The sequence below is a fragment of the Zasmidium cellare genome (genome assembly GCF_010093935.1).
Source record: "Zasmidium cellare ATCC 36951 unplaced genomic scaffold M409scaffold_23, whole genome shotgun sequence".
Taxonomy (NCBI): domain Eukaryota; kingdom Fungi; phylum Ascomycota; class Dothideomycetes; order Mycosphaerellales; family Mycosphaerellaceae; genus Zasmidium; species Zasmidium cellare.
The window spans coordinates 127,563-150,284 of record NW_022986967.1 but is presented as its reverse complement, the minus strand read 5'-3'; the positions used below and the strand labels follow the sequence as shown (position 1 = coordinate 150,284).

Here is a 22,722-nt window from a genome sequence, read left to right as displayed (position 1 = left end):
AGCACTTAAAACGCCTTTGAATCGATCTCATATTACCAGAACTTCATATCCCACTATCTCGAAACCGCCCTCTCAAAAACCCTCTCATTATGCTCCACCACCACATCCTTAAACCCCCTCTCCCGATACCCCTTCAACACCGCATTCTCCTTCGGCGTCCCATCCCAATCCAAACTCCAGCTCCCCTTCTCAAACTCCTCCGTCGTCGCATAATAAAACATCCTCTCCCCAATATCCTCCGGCTTGCTCGCCGTGAGCTTCAGAATCGGCTCGACGACCCATCTCATCACGAGCCCTAGCACGCCGGTCGCGCTCCTGCCAAGGAGACCCGTGGATGTCAGGCCAGGGAAGACGTGCAGGAAGGCTTTGTCCGAGTTCTGCGCGGCGAAAGCGTCCCAGCTGAGTGTGAGCATGCACGCTGGATGGCCCATGGCGTTGCCGACGGAGTAGTTTCTCTCGAGAGCGAGGTCGTCTTCGATGATCGTCGCTTCCTGGCCGCCTGCTAGGATGCTCACGATGCGGGCTTCGGGCGCTGTGTATGGGAGGAGGTTCTGTGCGAAGCGGACGCGCCCGTAGTAGCGTAGTGAGACGGAGGTGTCGAGACCATCGGCGTTTGTTTCACGGCCGTTGAAGGAGATGTAGCCTTGGGAGAGGAAGACGAGGTCGATCTTCAAGCTCTTCTCTTGCAGGGTTGAGGCTATTCTTTGGGACACGGCGTCGATGTTCTTGATGAGGGAGATGTCTTCTTCTAGGAAGACGTAGGTTCCATCTGGGTTGATCGATCGGAGGTTCTCGAGCTCAGGGGCGAAGGCTTTCTGGCTGCGGCCGACAATGATCGCTGTAGGTTGAGGAATGTGTTTCGCGAAGGATTGGACAGTGGCTTTGCCAATACCACTCGTTGCGCCGGTGAAGACGGCTGTGAGGGATTGCTTGCTGGATTTGAGGGAGGCGTTTGCAGCGCGGACTTCTCGAATGGCAACCATTGTTAATGAGGAGTCTTGGTATGGTGGGTTTTCGTGCGTTGTTCAGTTGTTGCGTTGCTGCTGTCAATTCTGTTGCTCTCGTGTCTTCTGAATGTGCTTTGCTGATGATAGAACGAAATCTCCCTGACCGAGGAAAGGACTCACCGTACTTATACCAACCTTCGACATTGACACCGCCAAGTAACACGCTGCAATTAGAAGCAGTCCTGTACAACCATGACAAACGTGGACCGGACATCGATCCCCTCACTTGTCTTTGCTATTGCCAACCTGGCGGACATATTGAAGAATGCTCGAAGCGAGGCGGGGTTGGAAGAGGAGAGAGGTGTAGCGAAGCGGCTGAACAATGAACATGTCGTCGTGCGTGTGGCGTCAGCCTCCTCACGTAAAGTCTCCGGCTCTCGCTGCTTGAGCAATATCCGGCTTCACGTGCTTTTTGAGCCTCAAAGAAAGTGTGCTGGCTTCGGCGCCGAAAGTGATACATTCTAGATCCGTGATGTAATGTGGTATTTCTGTCGTCAAATGCATCTTCTTGCCATCCTCATGCTCTCCCAACGCCGCGCTAAATCAATCTCAGGTCAATCTGCCGCCCGTCACAGTCACATCATGAAGCCTTGCTCTTATCAAATACCTTCATATGACCAATGTTATGCTCCTTTGCTGTTTGAAGTTGATCCTCTGGCACACCGTCTGGAAGATCTGCTGTCGAGACATGTCCTTTGTCAGGCTGCAGTCCCTCGGCTCCGGTAACTTTGGACTTGATCTTATCGATCACGCCTGGTTCAGGGTCTGTTTGTGCATGCTTCAGGCCAGAAGATTTACTCGCACTGGTATCTTCGCCGTGAACACCATCCAAAGCCTTGCCGTCAGGTCCTCTGCTTTGCACCCCTTCCATCTCGTCGATCGTGGGCTCGTTGTCCCCATTCTTAGATGTCCGCACGCTGCTAGCACGACTGACCGCAGCAGATTCCGAGTTTGCTTCTCTCAACCCTAGCTTCTTCTCAGTATCTTCAGACTGCTTGTCACCGCCTCTCCAGTCCGCCGGACGTTTCTGTTCCACTTCTTCGCCCTCTGAAGGTTCCGTGATGACTACACTTGGCTGGCGGTCCAATGGCATAGCTTTCCACACCACTGACATCCTGTCGAAACACCGGGTTCCCTTTCGGAGGCTACCTTTGATGCCATCCATGGCGTCAAAATCGATGTCGAAAACCCCGGAGTCATCGCCCACGCCTTTGTTCTCTGGTCCATTACCTTCGAAGAAGACATTGAACCAGACATGGGCGACCGCAGTAACCATAGCAAAGCCGCCGTATTTCGACTTGTTGCGTCGTTCGAAGTCAATGTTCACATCGCTTGATGGTAATACGACCCTTGAAGATGGCCTGAAAACGACATCACCGCCGGCAGGCAATGAATCATCTGTGTTCGTTCGCTCCGCCTCTTTCTCTGCTTGTTCGGCCTCCTTGACTCGCTCGCCGACATCATCCGTCTTTTTCTTCCCCATCAAGTCCAAAGCGACATCGGCAAACCCGGTTTCTCTCCTGATATCGCCTCGTACAACCTGTCGCTCCGCCTTCTGGAAAGTATGGAACGTCTTGATGATCTTGCCTTCATCCACGAACCCCTCAACAGCAATCTTGACACCATTCCTCAAACCCCAGACATGCAACTCAACAATCTCCACCGGTCTTTCCACATAGATCTTTCCATTCTTCGTCCATCGATCGACATAGTTGATCCATCGCACCTGGCTGGGGATGCTTATACCAGCACCGAACCCAGGGCGCATTCTTCGATCCGTGAAGCGTTGTTTCGCATCTTCTGCCGTCCAACCCTCCTCACTGATCAAATAGCTGGCGCTCACGGTCCCACTTCGCCCTTTCCCGGCTTTGCAATGTACGACAGCAACTCTTTCCTTGCCTTCAGCGTCTTTCCCTTTCAACCAATTCCGCATCGACGCCATGATCAGAGGGATCAGACTGAAAGGAGGGGGATGATGGTCCGGCCAGGGATAATGTCGTATTCGGTTGTAGACTTCTTCATCGGGATATCCAGTGCCTTCGGCACGAAACTCCCAGATCGCCCAGTTGTCGCCATGTTTCGAATCGAGGAACTTGACAAGATCTTTCAACGGATTTCGGTAGGCGACTTGAGGATACGTTGCTCCTGGTCCAGAAGTGGCGATGAGAAAATCGGTGACATAGCAGAGGTCAAGGCCCGCCTCAGCATGACGGGCACGAGGGCTGGCGACGAGTTGTCGAAGGAGGTCCATGGTAGTGAATCTCAGCAGTCGACACAGGTTGCCATGTCGATTGAGTCGTGTTGTTATTGGCAGCACATGCCAAGGTCTTTATATGGCCGACAGGAAAGCAGTCCGCGGCGCTCGTTCCCTGGCGACTTGCGGGATGCTGCAGGTCGTGATCATGGCAGCCAGGTCGAGGAATCTAGCCTGAAGATGACGTAGCCGTAGCTGCCCTTTTGAGAAGCCACCTTTCGGGCCACCTTCGCGCACCGCACGCGTCTCGCTCTTGAACGAGAAACGAGGGTCTGGAAAACGAGAAAATCGCACGGCACTTCAATTCCTTCGCCAACATGGTAAGCACACCGGTACGGCTCAATTATGATAATAGCTAAGATTCGATCCAGAGCGCCCTCTACAACTCGGCCCTGCGCCAATCGAAATCCATCCGCGCCGACCTCGAGGCCCTCTCCTCCAACACCGCCGCCAACCCCGTCGCCCTCCAAGGCCAAATCACCACTTCCATCACCTCCTTCTCGCGAACCCTCGATGACTACCAGCGCTCCGTAACCGACGAGCTCGTCCCAGAAAAAGCCGAGAAAGGCAAAGAGCGATTGTCAAACTTCCGCACCGAACTACTAGACTTTCGAAGCCGATTCGCGGAGCTGAAACACACGCGGGAAGAGCAGCAACATTCGCAGAACCGCAGTGAGTTGCTGGGCAGGAGACCGCATGCTTCGAATACGCCTGAGAATCCTTATGCGGACGCGGCTATAAGCAGCGGCGCGGGGAGAGGAGAGAATGTGAACCCGCTGTTCAGGACGAGTAATCCCAACTTTGTGCCCGGTGCGAATGGACAGAATAGCTACAGCTCGTATCAATCGCCTTACGGGCTAGGAGGAGACGAAGCACGAGAGAGCCATGCGTTGAAGGAGAACAGCTTCTTCTCGAGTTCGAATCAGACGCTGGATGAGTACCTGGAGCGAGGGAGAGCTGTCCTAGCGGATCTGGGTGATCAGAGAGAGATGCTGAAGGGGACTCAAAGAAAGCTTTACGATATTGGCGCGACGTTGGGGATTTCGAGAGATACGATCCGTATGGTGGAGAGGAGAGCGAAACAGGACAAGTGGATCTTTGGAGGTGGCTTCATAGTCTTCTGCTTGTTCATTTGGCTTGTGGTGCACTTCTTGAGATGACCACAGGAGGTCTCTTGAACCTGAGCGCGGGGATGATTGGGTTTGCCTTTAGCGAGAGCGTTCTGGAGTTCGAGGGGAGATCATGAATCTGCGACAATCGTGGATTCTTCGCCTGTCTGGCATCAAATGGGACGAGTCTAATGAGAAGTCCACAAGCCTTCTTTTCAATTTGATCTCACTTCTGCTCCTCTCAGTCCACCGAGCATGATAATGTCTGTCCAGGAGGTTCTCTTGCACACTCTTCCTCCCCTCACCAAAGAGGGTCAACCCTCAACAAAGAAGGCCTGAAGAGCACGCCTTCTAAACCAAGTAGCACCCATCTCAAAAAGAGACGAGCACCGATCAATCTACCAACGCTCCGTTCCAAGGCAATCTCATGCAAGAGAGAAAGCTCGGGCAAGTGCTAAACCACTTGCATCGCTGGATATTACCTTTTGAAAGAAATAAGAAATGGTAAAGGGTCTTCATATTCGCATTTCTGTCCTGACCAAGGCAGAAAGTAGAAGACGGGCCATCAAGGCCGTTCATTCGCATAACATTCATGTCAAAGGTGATCCCTCCTTCGCCGCCGCTGAATAGTATCTCGAAGCTTAAGCAGACCAGTTTCCGTAATGTCCCAGGACCCCCTTTCTACCATGACGCCAGAGCCATTAAAATGTTCCAGAGAAAGCCAGCAATCAACTCAATTTCGTCTCGAATGTCGTGATCCGGTCGCCGGAAACGCCGTGTGGGTGAGGTGCGTCGGCTCTCGAAGATCCAGTGCTCAGTCCCAGTGGTGATATAGCTGGCTGATGCTCTCCCCGTGGTGATTTCGTCGAATAGCTTCGGAGAGCAGCCCAGACACATCAAGTACGACGAGCTTCCGGATACCATGGCGCTTCTCGTCTGGAATCGGGAAAGCATTGGTGACAATCACAGCTTCAATCTCGTCGCACTCGTCCAGTTGCTGGAGACAATCGCCGCCAAACAGACCGTGCGTAGCCATGCAGTATACTCTCGTTGCACCACCACGCTTGACAACAGTCTCTGCAGCGGCAATCCAGGAACCAGCCTTGTCGATCATATCATCCACGATGATGACATCCTTGTCACGGACATTGCCCACGAGAGTCACGCGAGTCTCGATGTCGGGATTCTGAAGGTTCTCCTCTTCTTCCTCGTCCGAGTGCGTTGCATCTCCCGTACCGCCCAAGCCGTGCACAGCATTGGATCCATTGTTCCCTCCAGTGAAACGTGATGATGCTGTAGACATGAACGATTGGGTCATGTGGTCTGGCGTCTCTTCATCCTCGCTAGAGCGATGACCACGGCGTCCAGAGTAATGCGAGAGGCTTGGCGACGGAACATCGTCGTCGACAATGTGACCGTGAATCAAACGACCAGTGATGACATCTCTGGCCCGCTCGTCTGAGTCGTCATCACCTTCGGGCTCTTCATATCCATCCTCATCGGCCACAGTTTGGGAGTTGGTCAACGTCGGGATCGTCGTAGAACGGTTTAATGGTACCCTTGGATTGTCGTTTTCTTCTTTCTGCTCATCGGTGACAGATTCTGGGCGAGTCGATTGGGCCAGGGGGCTTGAAGCGTGTTCGCCGTTGGTCAAGCGGGTTCGGACAGATGAAGGCACCGAGGTGACTGCACGTTGCTGTGGGCCTGGCCGGCTGGGCTGTCTCTGTCCCTCGGCGCCTGACTTGGGGCTGATGTTGCGCTTTTGTGCCCAGTCGTGCTCTTTTGGGGCTCCTGGTTCGCGCTCTGGCGAGTGTATCCTGCTTTCTGCATCTTCGTCTTCCAGTGCCCCGCGATCGTTCGTGCCGTCTCCGCCCAGGCTCTCCAAGATGGCTGAGTTGTACATGCTCGGTGACATTTTGGGCTTCCTCTGATCGGTTGTCACGATGCCGAAGCTCAGACCCAGCTTATCGGCCAAACTTGTAACTCTCTTCGTGCCGCCTGGGTTCTTGCTCACAACAACGCTGTCTTGCCAATCGCGGATGTTCATTCGGATCCATTTGGCCAAGAGAGGCTCCGCGTAGAGGTTATCGACAGGACATTTGAAGAACCCCTGCATTTGCGAGGCATGTAGGTCAATCGTGATAACGTGGTTAACGCCGGCGACTTTCATGAGGTTCGCAAGCATGCGGGCAGTGATGGCTCCTCGGTGGGCTTTCTTCTTCGATTGGCGCGAGTATGGGAAGTATGGCATAACGGCTGGGCACGAGCTATCAGCAGGGTTGCTTAGATCGGGAGGGACCGGCCCAAAAGTCGACTCACCGGTGATGGAGCGCGCAGAACCGCCTTTGCAGGCAGAGATCATGATGAGCATCTCCATGACATTGTCGTTGATTCTGCCTCGTCAGTTGGCCGCCACAGCATGAGGCATTGGGCTTCGTACTGGCTGCTCCCACTTTGCACGACAAAGACATCCTGGTCGCGAACCGAGGCTTCTGGATCACATGTCAGCGGAGTGATTTTGTGCGACACAGCGAAGACGGCGACGTACTGATCTCGACGGATGTCTCGCCATTGCTAAACTTCTTCAGTTCGACCTGAGAAGGCTTCTGGCCGAGACGCTCGCAGATTGACTCGACGAGGTGAGGGTGCGAGGACCCGGAGAAGATGCAGGTCTGACGCATGGTAAGGGTTCGTGAAGGAGGGTGTCGGTTAGGTGAGTGTTGTGGTGGTGGCGGTAGACGACCTCAGGAGAGGCATCACCAGGAGGAGGGTTTGCAATGAATTTGGGTGGAAGTGAGGTCCTACATGGTCAATGTCGAGTTTTGCAGAGAGCTTTTGAAAATGCAAAGTGACGCGGGCACGCTTGACGGCACTTATGTAAGCCGCTTCAAACTCGAATTCCAAGCAAGCACGCGACACATCTACCTTAGCGCGGCCTGTGCTCTTTCACGTGTGAAAGCGACTGGACGCTCGAGGATCGTTGGGTATCGGTTTGGAAAGTAGAAAATAGAACAAACATCTCTGCAAGCATGAGCCTGTCGTGTTATGCAAGGCACCAACTTCTTGAGACAGCGCTCCTATCCGCTATCCGGAAAGTCAAATGATCCAATAGTGGCCCTCTCAAAGCTGATGACGACGGCCTTCAACCAACCGCACTTGGCACATTCATAGCATGCAGCGGCCGGTAGAACACTGCAATCTCATAGTCCTCTTCGGGGATGACAGCCGTGAAGGTGAAGCCAACTTCAGCGTAAAATCTCCTAAGCGTCTGATTGCCGGCCCAGCAATCGAGGAAGAGGATCCCACAATCATGATGCAGAGATGCGATCTTGTTGACGACTTCTGCAACAAAGGACTTGCCGATGCCACGGCCTTGAGCCTCCGGTTCCAGCATGATCGAGTGCAGATAAAGCCAGGGAGACGGAAAACTTTTCATGTCGAAGTCAGACGTAGAGAGGAAGTATCCTGCCTGGAGAGATCTTGAGAGCGCACATCCGATGGTCTTCGACTCAAGGGAACTTGACTGATACCGTTCGAGAACATAGCATTGCTGATTGGCGATTGCCTGGGCCACAGCATCTTGTTGCAGCGGACCTATTTGCTGCAGACTCCCACTCGCCGTCAACTTATCTTGGACTCGTCTCGATAGCTTGATGATCTCGTCTTGGTCTGCGGTTCGTCCATGGCGAATCGCCAGACGTTTGTCGTCAACTTCGTCCATTGCTGCCCCTCAGTAAGCTGAAATGCCCCCACAACACGAAGCTGCAACGGTTATAACCCCCAAGGCGGTTTATAATTGCTTCTAGATGTGTGTGGTAAATGTGCACACGTGCATGTCGCAACGCCTTTATACCCCAGAGTGGCAGGTCGAATACCTTGTGAGTCACGCAAGCATTGCATGAAGAGCTCAATGACAAGGAGAGACGACAGTGTATCACTATTCTCACAGATTGATAAGTCTTCGAAGGTTCTGTACAATGGGTCCAGTCTTCACGTCGTCGTTTCCCGACCTGGGATTTCCGTGACTTCGATATTTTGTCCGTTTCGATTGCCACTAGGCGTCATGCATGAGGAGCCATCACAGGCTGCGACCGTGAGTTAGAAGGAATCCGTCTTGATGTGAAGGGCAACCGCACGATGGACAGAACCGAGAGAATCATGAAATTGTCGTCTCGTGCAGCAAACTGGCCTGGTGGTGAAGTTGGCAGGCGCTGGCCGAGACTTCAAGCTGCTGCAGTTGCCAGAGTTGCCAGCGTGTCGTCATCGCTCGCTTGACCGCGACCCACTCGCTCTTCCAACACCACAGCTGGTTTTCTCCAGACTCCAACAAACAACCAACCTCCCACCTCTGCAATCCTTGCACCGCTTCGACCTCTGCTCCTGGTTGAAGCCTTCTTGCAATCGACGGCGTCTCTTTCGAATTACTAAAAGCCACCCACGACTTGCGAACCAGACCCCGCTCAGTTCGACACCGCCCGGCATGGCACCACCACCACCCACCGCACAGGGCGAGACGCTCCAAGATCGCCTTCTGAAGCTCGCTCAGACGCTGCAGTTCGCATGGTTTGTCGGCCATGTGACTCTGCTCCTGACCACCCTCCGCTATGGCCTCAGCTACATCATGTTCAGATACTACAGCCGCTGGGCCCAGTTCAGCTACCGCACCGCTTTCGTAGCGGCAGCAGCGACATACGGCATTGTTGTCTTTAAGGGATACCGTGCCCGTCAGAAGAGTGGAAAGGCACCGCAGAGCCCAGTTGCTTTGGTGACCGACGAGAATGTGCAATATCTTGGTAAGTACAAACGTCTGATTGCGGCTGCCTGGACATTCGCTGATAAGGCCATCTACAGCAATGGCCCTACTCTGGCTCTTTTCCCGCCAGTACCCGCTCGCATTGCTGCCATACGCCATCTACAGCGTGTTCCACGTCCTGACTTACACTCGCGGCATTCTCCTCCCAACTCTCCAGCCCCCACCAGCTACACCTGCTGGCCAGAAGCCCCAGTCCTCCGGTCTTGCCGACACCATTGGCCGTTTCGTTAAGGACTACTACGATGCCAGCATGTCTCTTGTCGCCGGCCTTGAACTTGCCCTGTGGTTCCGCATCCTTGGCTCTGCTATCATCTTCGTCAAGGGTAGCTGGATCATCCTGGCCCTCTACACCGTCTTCCTGCGCGCCCGCATTAGCCAAAGCACTTTCGTCCAGGGCATGATCAAGCAGGCCGGTGCTCGCGGTGATGCGCTCGTCCAGAGGCAAGACGTGCCACCAGCGGCCCGCCAGGCATGGGACACCGCCAAGAACGTCCTTAAGCAGATTCATGACCAGACCGACATCAACCGCTATGTCGGTGGTGGTGCCGCCGCCCAGCAGCAGCCAAAGAAGGCGCAGTAAGCTTTCGTCTTGAAGAGACTGAACGTGAAACGGCCGGAAAAGGACACGTAGACACGCGACAACGGATACACGACGATGTGTGAAAGGGGATGCGGCGAAGTCGTCCAACCTGAGGACGTGGGCAAATATATGCGAGTGGTGGGAGTGGCACCCGGCAAAGTCGAGTTGTGGATGATGAGACAATACGGGCGAGATTGCAAGGGCTTTCGGTACATTCTGCTCTGCATACGCTATGATGTAGCACCTAGCGAGTGGGATGAGGACTCTGGGTCTTGTCAGTACTTTCCTACATAGTGTAGGATTATGGTGCGAATGAAATGGGATTTGAGCATTGACAAACATACTGACTCCAATCATTTCCACCCAGTCGCTGACCTGCTTCTCAGATCCAAAACGATTTAGTCATGGCCGAGCTCGTCTCCATGTCGATGGTTTAGGTCATCGATACCCAGTCGAGTGACAGCACCGGCAGGATGACTGACTGGATTATGGTCAAAGATCCATACAGCAAACGCCCATCCAGGCAATTCTTGCGAGAGTATTGTTGCTCAACGCGTTCAGGCAGCGTCCTTGGGAGAGACGTGGAGTGAACGACACTAAGTGGCATGTGGTGAAGGCTTCGTGCGAGCCGACCTCAATGCTTCAGAGCACGACATCTACTTGATGAAACGATCTCGAGAAGGGATATTCCGCGAGAGGTGATGAACCACAAGACAGACCATCGGCCGAGGGTTGTTATATGCGAAGGAGGCAGCACCACTCCTCATTTACCGAAAGGGTCGAAAGCTCGTTGCCCTACAATGAGACGGCGCGCAGTCGAGTGCTTGAATCTTGCACAAGACATGTCCGGCAGCGTACCGAGTCGTTATCAGATGGCTTGTTATCAGATGCCGCCTCACCGCCGTTGATGGAGAGCCAAAAAGCTTCGGCCGAGCACCAAACCGGGCTTCGTCCTCTTGGCCCTGCAGAAGGATTGATGTTGGGGTGCCGGAGTGGCCTCGGAATAAGGCCCGGAGCAGAAAAATCAGGAATGCAAGTAGGATGGACGGTTGAAGCCGAACGTGGACGATTGAAGATCATTGAGTAGCTCGATCCTGCTCTTTCGCTCAGCGATGGTGGTGAGATTGGAGGAATGTTGACTGGGTTCCTGCTTGTATGCATTACGCGTTGACGGAGTGTAGATGTCAGCTCGTCCAACAATAGGGCTTGATCGATTCACCTTGCAATTGGGGCCATAGGGCATCTGACGGAGTTCGTGTCCTCCTCAGCATGGCTGCTTAGAAGACAAGTTCGAGTCATAAAAATGTCGATTGGAAATGTACAAGCCCTATGGTCGTTAGTGCCCTTTGTGGAATGAAAAGTGGGGCGCGCTAAAAGCATGCAGTGAAAGTGGCTCTTCCTCAAGCGAACTCCGCCTCCTCAATCCTTCACCGAAGACCGCGCACTTCTGTCCGACGGCGCCCTGGCCGCCAGCTGCGTGCCCGTCACAGGGCAACGTAATCCAGAAAGGACAGCGAGCAGCGACGCATACCAAAAGGCGTTGACAGCGAGCATGTACTGGACTTGCAAGGCGCGCGAATGCGATGTACAGCCTCCACCGTTGGGGGAAAACAACAGCGCCTTACAGAAAAGAGAAGGCGGCGTTGTTACCATTGATCTTGCAAGGCGCGGTCGTCGACAGCAACTCCGAGCAGTTCGAGTCACCGCAAGGCAGTGATCCAGTCAGCGCGCGAGAAGCTATACCGACCCGTCCTCCTTCAACCACTAGTTGAGAAAAGCCTATAGTGGTACCTCCAATTGCTATGCCGGCCGAGCACGTTTTGGCCCTACGCTCACCTCAGCAAACAGCAAGTCCGTTGTGGAGCCTTTGCGACACCGGTCTACCACCTGTATGGACTTCGCACACCTCGCACGGGTCCCTCAAGCCACAATTGTCGTCGCCGTCCAACACCGCATTCGCATGCGGAATGGCATGGGCGCAGCGATTGATTCGCGCGAACCGAACAGTGCAGCCTTGAGTCAATGCTGCATTGGCTTTTGGGTTTGACGACTACGAATGAGTGAGTGTTGCGAATGTGACTGTGATGGTGCGATTTACAACCATCGTGTGTGGTCGTCGTTTCGGTATAAGTAGATGGATCGTTTCTTCTCTTTGGTTTCCACTTTCCCATTCATCAGCATCCATCACAATATCAATCAGCAAGATCCTCCTGTCAGCACTTTCTCGTTCGATCATCCTGATTCAGTCGGACTACGAGTCATATATATCGTCGTCAGTCAATACAATATCTGAACGACCTCCAACCATCTCGTCAAAATCAACTTCAATCACAACAACGATATCACTCAATCGATCAACGATCAACAACAACATCACCCCAACAACGATCAAAATGTTCTCCACCAAGTCCATCAAGTCCGACTCCTCGTCCATCATGTCGTCCTCGTCGACATCGAGCCTGATCAAGGACAAGTTCACCATCAAGACCTCTGAAATGAAGTCGAAGCAGACTCGGTCACCTCGTGAGAAGCAACTCGAACGCATGAAGGATCGACCTACTACCGAGACTCTGGCGACTATGGCTCTTATGAAGTAGAGAGTCTTCGTCGTTTCGATTTCTTACGAAGACTTTCGAAAAGTGTTCACGGCGTTATGAATGTCGATCATCGGACAAGCATCATGGCCAGTATCTTACTCGGTTCTGGTCTTTAAGATCGCTTGGTCTCCGAACGAAAGAGAAAGAATGATTGTATCGTTGGCTACGTCCTGCCAACGATACATCGAAACTCCTAGCCCAGTCGGCTAGGAGAGGGAAATATAATCACGATGGCTTAATCAATTCAGCAAGGCGTTGGTGGAGTTTTCTGAGATATCACTGAAATTGTCTGTTGGCTTTACGAGCTTGTCGCTTTTATGGATAGATTGGAAGATGCCATCGAGAATGGAAAAGAAGACTTGATATTACCAACCTTGTCATCACTGCAGTATTCTGTTGTTCCAAGTGCCTAGCGACTCATTCTCTACAGATAGTCAACACTTCCACCGTCGTTAGGGATCTTACAGCACTTCCAACATGACCAAGCCCAGCCAGCACGCGCCTACGAGCATGACACCAATAATCCAACCAAACCACCACGCGCTCACGTAACCTACCACAAACTCACCCAGCTCATCCCCTACGTCCCGCCCTTACCTTCGCCAGCAGGACCCTCGACGACTCCTCCACACCGAAACGCCCCCATTCCTAGCACCGATCACGCAAGAACGTCTTTTCTTCGCATTCGCCACAACAAAACATCGTTACCTTCCCGTTCATCACAAGCTCTCGGTGTTGCCACTCACGAAGTCCGACGAGTTTCGGCGTTGCATGGACGTGACGGTGCACGTGCAGGTGCAGGGGATGGAGACGAGTCCGCGAACGCGAGATGGTTGTCTCCACTGTTAGTGTGCGTACAGTACGTTTGTCGGATGGATGGATGAATGGGGGAAACGGGGTGCAGTAGACGAACGTGGTAGGTGTGGCGGAGTTCGAGGTCCGGTGAGGGAAATGCTTTCTGTATGCCTGTACATCTCTACTAAGGAGTAGTAATCATCAACACAACCTTCTGCCTGCATGGCCTGCCTGCTTAACCGTCCAGGATCCTCAACATCTCCTCAACACTCCTACACTTCTCCCTCTCCTTGCCCTTCTCTTTGCCTCTCCGGACCTCCTCGGCGTCGATCTTCTCCCAATCCTGCCAGCTCACCCTTCGAAGTCCTCTCTGCTCGGCCTCCTTCTTGACTTCTTCCCACCCACGTTTCTCTGAAGGTCCTTCTTGTTCGTCGCCGAGGAACTTGACGTTCTTGTTCCAGTCATTCACGATGACATCTGCGGTAGTAAAGGCGTCGTCCAGTGTGCTCGCTATGACGCCGGTCGGTCCTCGCTTCACCCAGCCGGCGCAGTACATACCGGGAACATGGCCCGCTGTCAGATCGGCGCCTGGGCCGCGATCCGGTGAGAGGACGCGTCCCCAGCGGTCATTCGGAATGATGCCCTTCTTCGTGTCGAAAGGTACACCGAGCTTCTCAAACCCTGGTAGGGCCGTCGATTCATACCCTATGGAGCGGAATGCTAAGCTAGCACTGACCTTTCCTTTTCGGCCTGTCCCTTTGACTTTGGCTGCACGTAGGGTGTTGAGGTCCGTCTGAGGCTCACCGGTGAGTAGCTCCATCATTGGGGTTACATACTCTTGCTGTTCGAAGCCGATGGCTGCAAGAGAGGTCGAGTCCGACGACAGGAATTCAAGGGGCGATCGTAGGTAACCCAGCTGCCAGGCGTTCTTTGCTTGCTCGATTGGTGTTTTGGAGCCTTTCAGCAGAAGCTCGGCGATTCGCTTTAGTTGGCGTGGAAGCTTTTTCGTCTCGACTTGGAGCAAAGCGTCCCATCCTTCAGGCGGCGGCACAAATCCTAGTCCGGGTAGAGTCAACAATTCTCGGAGTTCCTTGATCGTGTACGGCGCTTGTAGTGGACCCCTTCTCCCGATGATCTTCACGTCTTTGATCCTGCTTTTGCTCAGCGCCTCCAACGCGTGCTCAGAGATATCCGTCTTTCGCAATTCTTCCAGCGGCATGAAAAGTATGCGGGCCACATCCAATGCGACATTGCCTTGTCCAATGACTACAGCGGTATCTCCAACGTCTAACTCGGGGTTCAGGTCTGCGTATTCTGGCAGGCCATTATACCAGCCGACGAATGCTCTCGCAGAGTGCACGCCCTTTAGATCCTCACCCGGTATTCCCAGTCTCTTGTCTTTTGACGCGCCGTACGCGAAGAGGATTCCATCATAGTGTGGAGCGATCGAGGTGAGTGGGAGTTGCCTGTCTTCATCGCCTATAGGAACGTTGCCAATGTAGTTGAAGCCAGGATACTTCGCGACATCAACTAAGGTTTCTGAACACTTCTACTGCGCGACTACCGCATCAGCTATGGTCATCCCATTTTGTGGTATATCTTCTGGTCATACTTTGGCTTCTGGGTGATCAGGAGCAATGCCGAATCGAACTAGGCCATAGGGAGAGGGCAGGCCCTCATACATATCCACGCGCGCATCGGGCAATGCCTTCAGCAACCTATATGCCGAATAGAATCCTGCCGGTCCAGATCCAATGATGGCTAGCTGCAGAGGATGCTGTCGCGTGTTCGCCGTGGCGTATCTTCGAAGGCCATTTTCAACGCCCTTTCGTCGTGGAACCAGGACATCGCGTTGAGCACGCTGGCAGCTGCGGCAGACAAACGCACTCGTCCTCCCAAACATCGGCACAAAAACGAAATGCTGTACAGGAGGCAAAAAGTGAGGTCGGACGAGGTGAAATATTGCTATCAGATCTATGTCATCCTGCAGCGCCGGATTTAGACTCGCGCCGAAGCCCCGATAAGATAGTCGCCCATGACAACGAGGACATCAACAATCCTGGCGGCCATCGTCCATCCTTGTCGTACACCTAGCCACCACCGGCCTCGTCATTCGTCCACCAGACAAAGATAGCAGACCCAGTGATCTCAAGATCTCACTGCATTCCTCTGCATTCTTTGCGCTGACCTCGCATTGCTCTTTCCAGCATTGCAACGTCCTTCGTTCTTACTGCGAGCGCACCACAGTCGTTCTTCCCCGGCAATGCCAGATCAACCGTACATCTACGACCCGCCGACCGCGTCCCGACCACTCTCGTATCCATACTCCGATTTCAATCCACGAGCTGCGACCCAGGCGCATTATGCGGCTTTTCAAGAGCGAGCCGACAGAGCAAAGCGCAGAGCCGCGCAGGATGGCAAGCCGCTCATCAACTTCAACGCACACCCAGACAGCTATATGATAGTTGCCAACCCGGGAGTCAACCATGAGCCTCTTCCGTCGAGTACGAAGAAGAGTATCATCTGGACGCGATGGGTGCAGTTTGCGTTGAGGCTGTTGCAAGAAGTTGGAGCTCTGGGCATCTTGGTGTGCGTGATCTGCTTGAAGATGAAGAACGATGGACCGGGTTGGATCATTCGAGTTGCTGTAGGTCAATCGAGGATAAACACGAGAGAGCGCGAAATACTGACCTGTTCTTGTACAGCCTGCTTGGGACTCGGTCATTACGATGTACGCCGTCTACCACCTGCTTCGACCGGCCAAGGGTCGCACTCCTTCGAGCAGTGGCAGCTACCACTTCTTCGCGCTGTTCATGGATACCGGCTTGATTCCATTCTACATCTTCATCGCGCTGTATGCGAATCAGAACTACAACCTGCAGCCGGGAGTCGACAATCGGTGGACCAGCTTCTTCAGCAACAACTTCGCCACTACGTCCGTCATCTTTGCGACATTCATCGCGAGCATTGTCATGGCTTCTCTGCATCTGATCAGCATCGGACTCGACCTCTACCTCATCGTCATGTTCAGAAAGATTGCCCGGCTGCCACCCGACATGAACCCGCTGGAAGACAACTTGACCGGCAGCACTCGTCGCTCGAGGTCGCAGAGGCACAAGCACAAGGATTCCAACTTGAGCACAGCATCGACTCTGACTGGCGAAATGTCCGAGAAGAACAAGGCGTACTACAGCGGAAGCACTCTGGATGTGACAGACTCTCGAGTATCGACCGCAAAGGAGCCAGAGGCGAGGACTATTCCTTGGGGACACAGCAGAATGGATTCGGACAACAGCTACTCGCCTCACAATCCCAACTCTGCACGCCTTTCGCGCCAGCAAAACGATGAGATCAGTCTGTACCAGGGTCCGCGCTCCGCTCGCAGCTCTCGCCATGATGTTGCACCAGGCCATCGTTCGCGTGCCGGTACTCTTGTGGATCCGGCGAAGAGCACATCCGTCGTCGACTTTGCAGAGACTCCTCCAGTCCCGTCCTTCAAGAACCATTCACGACCAAATACCGCTCACCACGACTCGTTCGTGTCAAGCCGAGGAACACCTGATCGCATGTCAACCGCGCCAACCACGGACGTGGTCAAGTCTCAGCAGAAGCAAAGCCTCCTCAACGACAACTGGTACGTTCTCGATGAAGATGCCGTCTCAGACCTTGGAAGTCCTCGTCGCCAGCAGCAGACCGCAGCACCTCCGTACTCGCAAAACCCAACTCTTCCGAACGTCGAGCTGGATGAGCTCGACCGTCACGACTCTTTCGAGCATCAGCCGCTCAAGATGAACCCTCCTACTCCACCGCCTCAGATTCAATACCCAGAAGACGACAAAGAGAACACGCCGTATGCCATTCAACACCAGAATCACTATGAGAACTACTCGCCCATCGAGACTGGCGTTGCCCGCACTCTCACCGTCGCATCTCACGGCACCGCGAACTCCTCCGTCTACTCCGAGTCTGCACCGTCGCTGAAGTCGAACGGCCGTCCAAACAACGGCACGCCAAAGGGCAAGTACTATGGCGACCTCGCATCAGCAACGCGCAACATCCGTGGAGCCGTACCGCTGTCCCAGACGCAGTTCCCGGCGCTTGACCGCGGTGGTGCGCCGGTGGACAAGAAGACTGGCCGTGTCATCAGTCGGACTGGCGCGGACATCACGGACGTCGGACTTTATGCGTCGGAGCAGAGTGGCGGGTATGGGTTGAGAGGCCGCCGTGATGTGAGTGGGAAGATCGCCGAAGAGGGTAGAGGTGGTACTTGGCGGTAGGCGAGTGTTGTCAGTCGGAGAAGGCTGAGATGTGAAGATGACGGATTGTCGTTTTGGAAACACGGCACGAATGGCGAATTGTTTGGCGTTCAAGGCGAAAAAGGTCCCTGGGTAGATCGGGTTTTGATGGATTCATGAGTGATGTTTGTTGACGTCTCGTTCGAGCGTGTATCGGTCGCAGGTGTTATCGGTTCGCGTTGTAGTCATAGTGTCTCTTGTTCATAGCATAGCATAACGAGTACAGCAGCGCCCAGCGCAAGATTATTCTGCATGGCCCAGCTCGCTTGTTCCGCTCTCATCTCGCAATCAGTTGAGGTAGGAAGAGCCGCTGTGGAAGCGGTCAGTATACGAGATGGCATGCCAAAGATAGTCCGATGTAGTGGAGTCTGTTGCCACCCCTGACCGCCTGTGAAGATAGGTGAAGTCGAGGCGTGAGGTGAGGCTGAGGCGGTCAAACAGCGGGCCTTGGCATCTTATGTTCATCTTCAGCGCGGCTGACAGGTGCATGTGGCTGGTGGCGAGCGTCTTTTTGTAGTCGTATAGTCTGTGTAGATTACAGAGGGAGGAGGTTATATAAGAAGGACGTTGCCATGCTGTTAAGTGCTTGGACAGAAGTAGCTTGGGGAATCAAAAGCCATTCAGAACATCAAATCGGAAAGCACGACTACCTTACCTCTCCACGTCGACTCAGCTGTGTAATCGACACCAAGATGGCCGGTGCATGTCCTTGGGAAGTCTTTGAGGATCCTCAGACGAAGGCGGCGTAGAGATAGCCTTTCAACAATCGAACGAGTTCAATCGCCAGTACCAAATCTGGCGACGAGACGACCTCAAGCAACCAAGATCTCGATCCTCTGGAAGACAAAGTATTATCCCACATGTTCTTGGAGACTGGGAAAATGGGGGCTCAGATGACGGGAGAATCAGGTGCAGAAGAGCCAAAGTGTTTGACATTGAAATGGCAGAAGACGTCGGTGCTGGCTGTGGTATGGATAAGTGATGCAGTTCGGACTCTGGATTTTGGTGGTGGCAGACAAGAGCAGGAGCAGTGCTGGCCATAGTCTTCCTCAGGATGTTGGGGATATTGGATCGCCTCGCGGAGAAATGAATTGTGTTCCCGGTGATATTCTTCTCGACTCCTCGCACATACTTTAGAACGGAATGAGCGTGCTTCGTGATCATGCTGTCCCATTTCGAGATCGACAGGTGGAATAGATGCTGTATTTCTTCGAGCTGTCCATAGTCTTGTTATAGCTTTGTATTATTCCAGTGCAACTGCGAGATGTATCTTGTGATGCGGTCTCCTTACGGTGGCATCTTTGGTCCTCGGCCCTGTCCGGCGTTACCGTGCTTGACGTCTTTCCCACAGCGCATGCATTTCCCATCAAGCCAAGCGCTCATAGCGTGTCATCCGGAAGCGCCAGGTGATGAGTGGATATGCGAGGGAGTGGAGTGCAGGAAGGTTGGCCGTCAACCAAGAATCGGGGACGTCACAGCAGGCTCTCTCCACACTAAATTAGCAGGCCGGCGATCCCGCCATCCTGGCCCAATTTAATTCACGATCAGCCCGCTCTCTCCTCCAGCTCCAACTCCCGTGTAACACATTGCTTCAGCAAGCCATCGCGCGTAATCGGCGGCGTCTCGTACGGCGGTGGAGGATATGCCTCAAGTCCCGCTGTTCTCCAGTCTCGTCGGCGCCCCCAACACCGACAAGTCGCAAGATGACGGCGACCCACACGTCCCGGATAGCATCCCGCCTTGGGTGCACGTTAACGACAGCGATGAAAAGGCGCCTTTCCTCGCGCCAGACCCGGTAGTACCCAATACGCGCCACTACAAGCCGCCGCCCAATAAATACCAGCCTGGCAGGAAGTTGGACCATTTGAGGACAGCGGAGCCGGGGCTGTTGTCGGCGCCTATTGCGGACGAGCAGACGAGATGGATACCTTTCATGCAGTCGGGGCCGAACCCGAGGGAATATCGCGGCGAGGGAAGAGTCATGGATCCAGAGTGGATGGAGGAGAATATGCCAGTGTTCGCGCGGAAGTTCGAAGAGGAGGATGAGGCAGATCCGGAGGCATCGCACAAAGGTCCCTCAGGATTCAAGGGGATCATGTACAGAGGGAAGTGGTTGATTAGCCCTGAACGACAAGAGAGGACAGTGAAGTTATTCTGGGTATGTTCGACTACAGGCGCAGCAGCGCTTCTCGGGATACAGTATGGGAAATACAAGCTAACATCAGACACAGAGGCTCCTCCTGAAGAACGCATTCGTCCCCTTGATCTTCCGGTTGACGGTCCTCGCATTCTCATGTGCCGCCCTTGGTGTGTCTGGATCTATTTTGCATAAGGTGGACAAGGTCAACAGAGATCCTAACCCCGACAATCAATGTGCGCCCCGAGCGTCGACATATATGGGCATTATTGTCAGCACGATAGCGATACCTTACGTCGCGTACGTCACATGGGACGAATACATGAGCAAACCGTGCGTACTCGTCAGGACTGTGTTTGGTGTATAGCATACTGACAAGATACAGACTCGGCCTCCGTTCCGTGGCCGCTAAAACCCTCCTTCTACTCTGCGACCTCTATTTCATTGTGTTTTCGGCCTCGAATCTCTCCCTCGCATTCAGTGCGCTTCTAGACGACAGCTGGGCATGTTACGAAGAAACCTATCAGGAAGTCGGAAATTATGCCATACGGATACCCCGGACGTGTCCAAACAATGCCGCTATTTGCAGCAAGCAGACAGCCCTGTCGGGCGTCCTGGTCGTGGCTCTCATAGCCTGGCTACTATGTTTCAGTATCTCAGTGTTGAGAGTGGTGGAGAAGTTACGGTGAGTGCAATGTGTCAAGTCAATGAGTGTGATTCGGATGTGCCGGCTAACATTTGCTGCAGGTTGGATTACTAGGAGCACTTCCCGCAGCTTCTACCTTTCCTCAACGTGGCTTACGACTGAACGACTTGGACGACTCTCGTTGGGTTCGCCTTTTTTTCATTTCTTTGGATACCCTGTTCTGCCAACTTGAGCGTTTCGTGTATATTGTGTACATAAAAAGGATGGGTACTACAAAGCGCTGGAGCAACGGAACAGACGCGGTGCATTGGGAGGCATACATCGGCGCAAATTTGGCATTCAAGAACTTATTCTTATACTGCCGGTCCTTTAATCACGTCCACGTGATATCGCTCTACGCACGAGCCGTGCCCCGCCAAGAGGCTTGAGTGAATCTGATCTGGCGCGGTCGAACTGACGCGCTTCTTGCTGCTACGCGTCTGGTCGACCAACCAATTTTCCTGCCCTGTACACCTCGTTTGATATTATTGGATTGGCCTAATTGCATCGACATACATTCTGGATCGCATTGACCACCGACTTGAAAATCCTAGAAGAGGTACTGCCACGGATGCCGACAACAGTACCTACTCGAAGCGTATCATCATGAGTCGGTAAAGGCCTGGCCTCAGCACACAAGTATGGATATCTGCCAACAAGCCGATAGCGTCTACAATGACAGGACGCCCGCGGATGTGGTCGCATACCAAATACCACCATTCCTGGTCCCAGCTCACAGCGCCGCCGTGGTTGTCATACCTGACGAGGTGTCCGGCGGCTTGCGCCAATATGGATGGTTCACTGGAGCTTGCTGTCGAATCCGATATCATGACATGATCGCTATCCGTGACCTTGCCGCGGCACAGAATCTATCTCCTACGCTCAAAGAGGCCATGCTCAGATACTTGAGCGAAGCCTGCGGTAACGAGCATCCTCAGGTCGACATGGAGAAAATGCGAATCGGGGCCTCCATGCTATCGTACTACACACGGATCGGAGCCGAGGATCAGATCTTCTGGCTGAGACATGATGCTGAGGTGCGACGGGGACATTTGACAACGTTCTACTGCAACAGAATTGACTTCAATGACGCCTCGGCACCTGACTGGCTTTATGCTCACACGGGACGGACTTGGGAGATCGAAGATGCGGCACTTCGCAAATTGCTCGAGATCAACCTACAACAGGTGAAGCATGATCGGGATGTCATGGTCGGAGTTTTCGCGCTTCTGCCCAAAGACAAGGCCGCGAAGATTGCAGAACTTTGCAGAATCGACGTGCCAACTCAGGAGGATGTGAACAGTCTTCCGCAGGCTCAAGTGCAGAATGTCCCGACAGCGGCTCGTCAGCCTTTGGCTCCAGTCTCAGCAAACGTGCAAATACATGCTCCAGTGGAACGAACAGCACCATCCCTCAAAAGGAAGCGTCAGGACGCTGCGCCCAAAAAGATGTCTGAGGTTGTGGACCTACTTGAGGAGTCCGAGGATGAAGATGCCCTTCAGAATCAGGTCGACGCTCTGCAGGCTAAGATTGCGGCAATTCGCCAACGAACTGCTCATGAGGATCGAACCATGCCCAGTAAGAAGTCCCAGAGCACTCGCAAGCCGGTGGCTCCAGGACGCAATGCTCCAACCACCACTGCCACAGCTGGTCCAGCGGTGAAGACTGTTCTTCGAGTAGCTGAACAGCAGAGTGCTGCTACGACTCCTCCGAATCCAGTGGATCCGTTTCTACCGCCTCCCAGCTCTCAGAACAGACCTTCCGCTCCCACTACTCATACAAGTGCTACGGGAATTCAAGCCAATGAGATGCTAGTGCCAGTTGTTGCGTCCGCCCGTGAAGACCAGAGACGACTAAGGGAACCTTTGCTTACCACCGTTGCCAGCAAAAGGACACAGACGACTTGGCCAGTGGCCGGAGATGCCATTCCGATCTCCAAGCAGCAGACTCCGGCTGCAAAGATCTTGAAGACAATTGCATCGTCCGCCCAGCCACGAAACTTCCAGCATGGTGCTACTACTCGTGGTGACCTGACACCAGCTGCCACCCCTCGCTCTGTGATGTATACGAACCAGTCGTAACGTACCCACGATGCTGCGGCTGATCCGCCAATCCCGAGGAACCAGCCTGTCTTGTGTAAGGAACAACAGGAAGTGGTGGACTGCATCATGGCTGGTCACAACGTCTTCTATACGGGATCTGCAGGCTGCGGCAAGTCGACCGTTCTCAAGACATTCGTACCTCTACTGCGCGACAAGGGCAAGATAGTCAGGATTGTTGCTCCCACAGGGAAGGCAGCTCTCGACATCAACGGCAGCACAACCTGGGCATTTGCTGGATGGACGCCTCTGCACATGAAGCGACCCCTCCAGCAACTACTCAAAGACTCGCATGGCAAGTTCGTCAACGCAAGGCTCCGACGCACAGACGTTCTTGTTATCGACGAGATC

The 22,722-nt window shown here is 53.6% G+C and overlaps 9 protein-coding genes across 9 annotated transcripts; 4 read left to right on the top strand and 5 right to left on the bottom strand.

Annotated features, from left to right (window-relative positions):
* Positions 1-53: 53 nt before the first annotated feature.
* On the bottom strand, positions 54-983 carry M409DRAFT_24467 (uncharacterized protein; the record flags this gene model as incomplete). The annotated part of the gene is made up of 1 exon (XM_033807253.1): positions 54-983. One exon carries the CDS (start codon positions 981-983, stop codon positions 54-56), a length of 930 nt encoding a protein of 309 aa, XP_033665968.1.
* A 604-nt stretch (positions 984-1,587) lies between these two features.
* M409DRAFT_24466 (uncharacterized protein) lies at positions 1,588-3,258 on the bottom strand (the record flags this gene model as incomplete). The annotated part of the gene is made up of 1 exon (XM_033807252.1): positions 1,588-3,258. One exon carries the CDS (start codon positions 3,256-3,258, stop codon positions 1,588-1,590), a length of 1,671 nt encoding a protein of 556 aa, XP_033665967.1.
* Positions 3,259-3,578: 320 nt separating this feature from the next.
* Positions 3,579-4,421, top strand: M409DRAFT_55975 (uncharacterized protein; the record flags this gene model as incomplete). The annotated part of the gene is made up of 2 exons (XM_033813150.1): positions 3,579-3,581; positions 3,633-4,421. The coding sequence occupies 2 exons, from the start codon at positions 3,579-3,581 to the stop codon at positions 4,419-4,421; spliced, it is 792 nt and encodes a 263-aa protein (XP_033665966.1).
* Positions 4,422-5,184: 763 nt separating this feature from the next.
* M409DRAFT_67373 (uncharacterized protein) lies at positions 5,185-7,051 on the bottom strand (the record flags this gene model as incomplete). The annotated part of the gene is made up of 4 exons (XM_033817372.1): positions 5,185-6,626; positions 6,690-6,763; positions 6,811-6,862; positions 6,919-7,051. The coding sequence occupies 4 exons, from the start codon at positions 7,049-7,051 to the stop codon at positions 5,185-5,187; spliced, it is 1,701 nt and encodes a 566-aa protein (XP_033665965.1).
* A 461-nt stretch (positions 7,052-7,512) lies between these two features.
* On the bottom strand, positions 7,513-8,091 carry M409DRAFT_24463 (uncharacterized protein; the record flags this gene model as incomplete). The annotated part of the gene is made up of 1 exon (XM_033807251.1): positions 7,513-8,091. The coding sequence occupies one exon, from the start codon at positions 8,089-8,091 to the stop codon at positions 7,513-7,515; it is 579 nt and encodes a 192-aa protein (XP_033665964.1).
* A 759-nt stretch (positions 8,092-8,850) lies between these two features.
* M409DRAFT_67372 (uncharacterized protein) lies at positions 8,851-9,763 on the top strand (the record flags this gene model as incomplete). The annotated part of the gene is made up of 2 exons (XM_033817371.1): positions 8,851-9,163; positions 9,222-9,763. 2 exons carry the CDS (start codon positions 8,851-8,853, stop codon positions 9,761-9,763), a joined length of 855 nt encoding a protein of 284 aa, XP_033665963.1.
* A 3,627-nt stretch (positions 9,764-13,390) lies between these two features.
* On the bottom strand, positions 13,391-15,058 carry M409DRAFT_67371 (uncharacterized protein; the record flags this gene model as incomplete). Its single annotated transcript, XM_033817370.1, has 2 exons — positions 13,391-14,704; positions 14,768-15,058. The coding sequence occupies 2 exons, from the start codon at positions 15,056-15,058 to the stop codon at positions 13,391-13,393; spliced, it is 1,605 nt and encodes a 534-aa protein (XP_033665962.1).
* A 360-nt stretch (positions 15,059-15,418) lies between these two features.
* On the top strand, positions 15,419-20,347 carry M409DRAFT_67370 (uncharacterized protein; the record flags this gene model as incomplete). The annotated part of the gene is made up of 6 exons (XM_033817369.1): positions 15,419-15,742; positions 15,861-17,418; positions 19,154-19,608; positions 19,682-19,920; positions 19,973-20,272; positions 20,335-20,347. 6 exons carry the CDS (start codon positions 15,419-15,421, stop codon positions 20,345-20,347), a joined length of 2,889 nt encoding a protein of 962 aa, XP_033665961.1.
* Positions 20,348-20,913: 566 nt separating this feature from the next.
* Positions 20,914-22,353, top strand: M409DRAFT_24458 (uncharacterized protein; the record flags this gene model as incomplete). Its single annotated transcript, XM_033807250.1, has 1 exon — positions 20,914-22,353. One exon carries the CDS (start codon positions 20,914-20,916, stop codon positions 22,351-22,353), a length of 1,440 nt encoding a protein of 479 aa, XP_033665960.1.
* Positions 22,354-22,722: the final 369 nt, after the last annotated feature.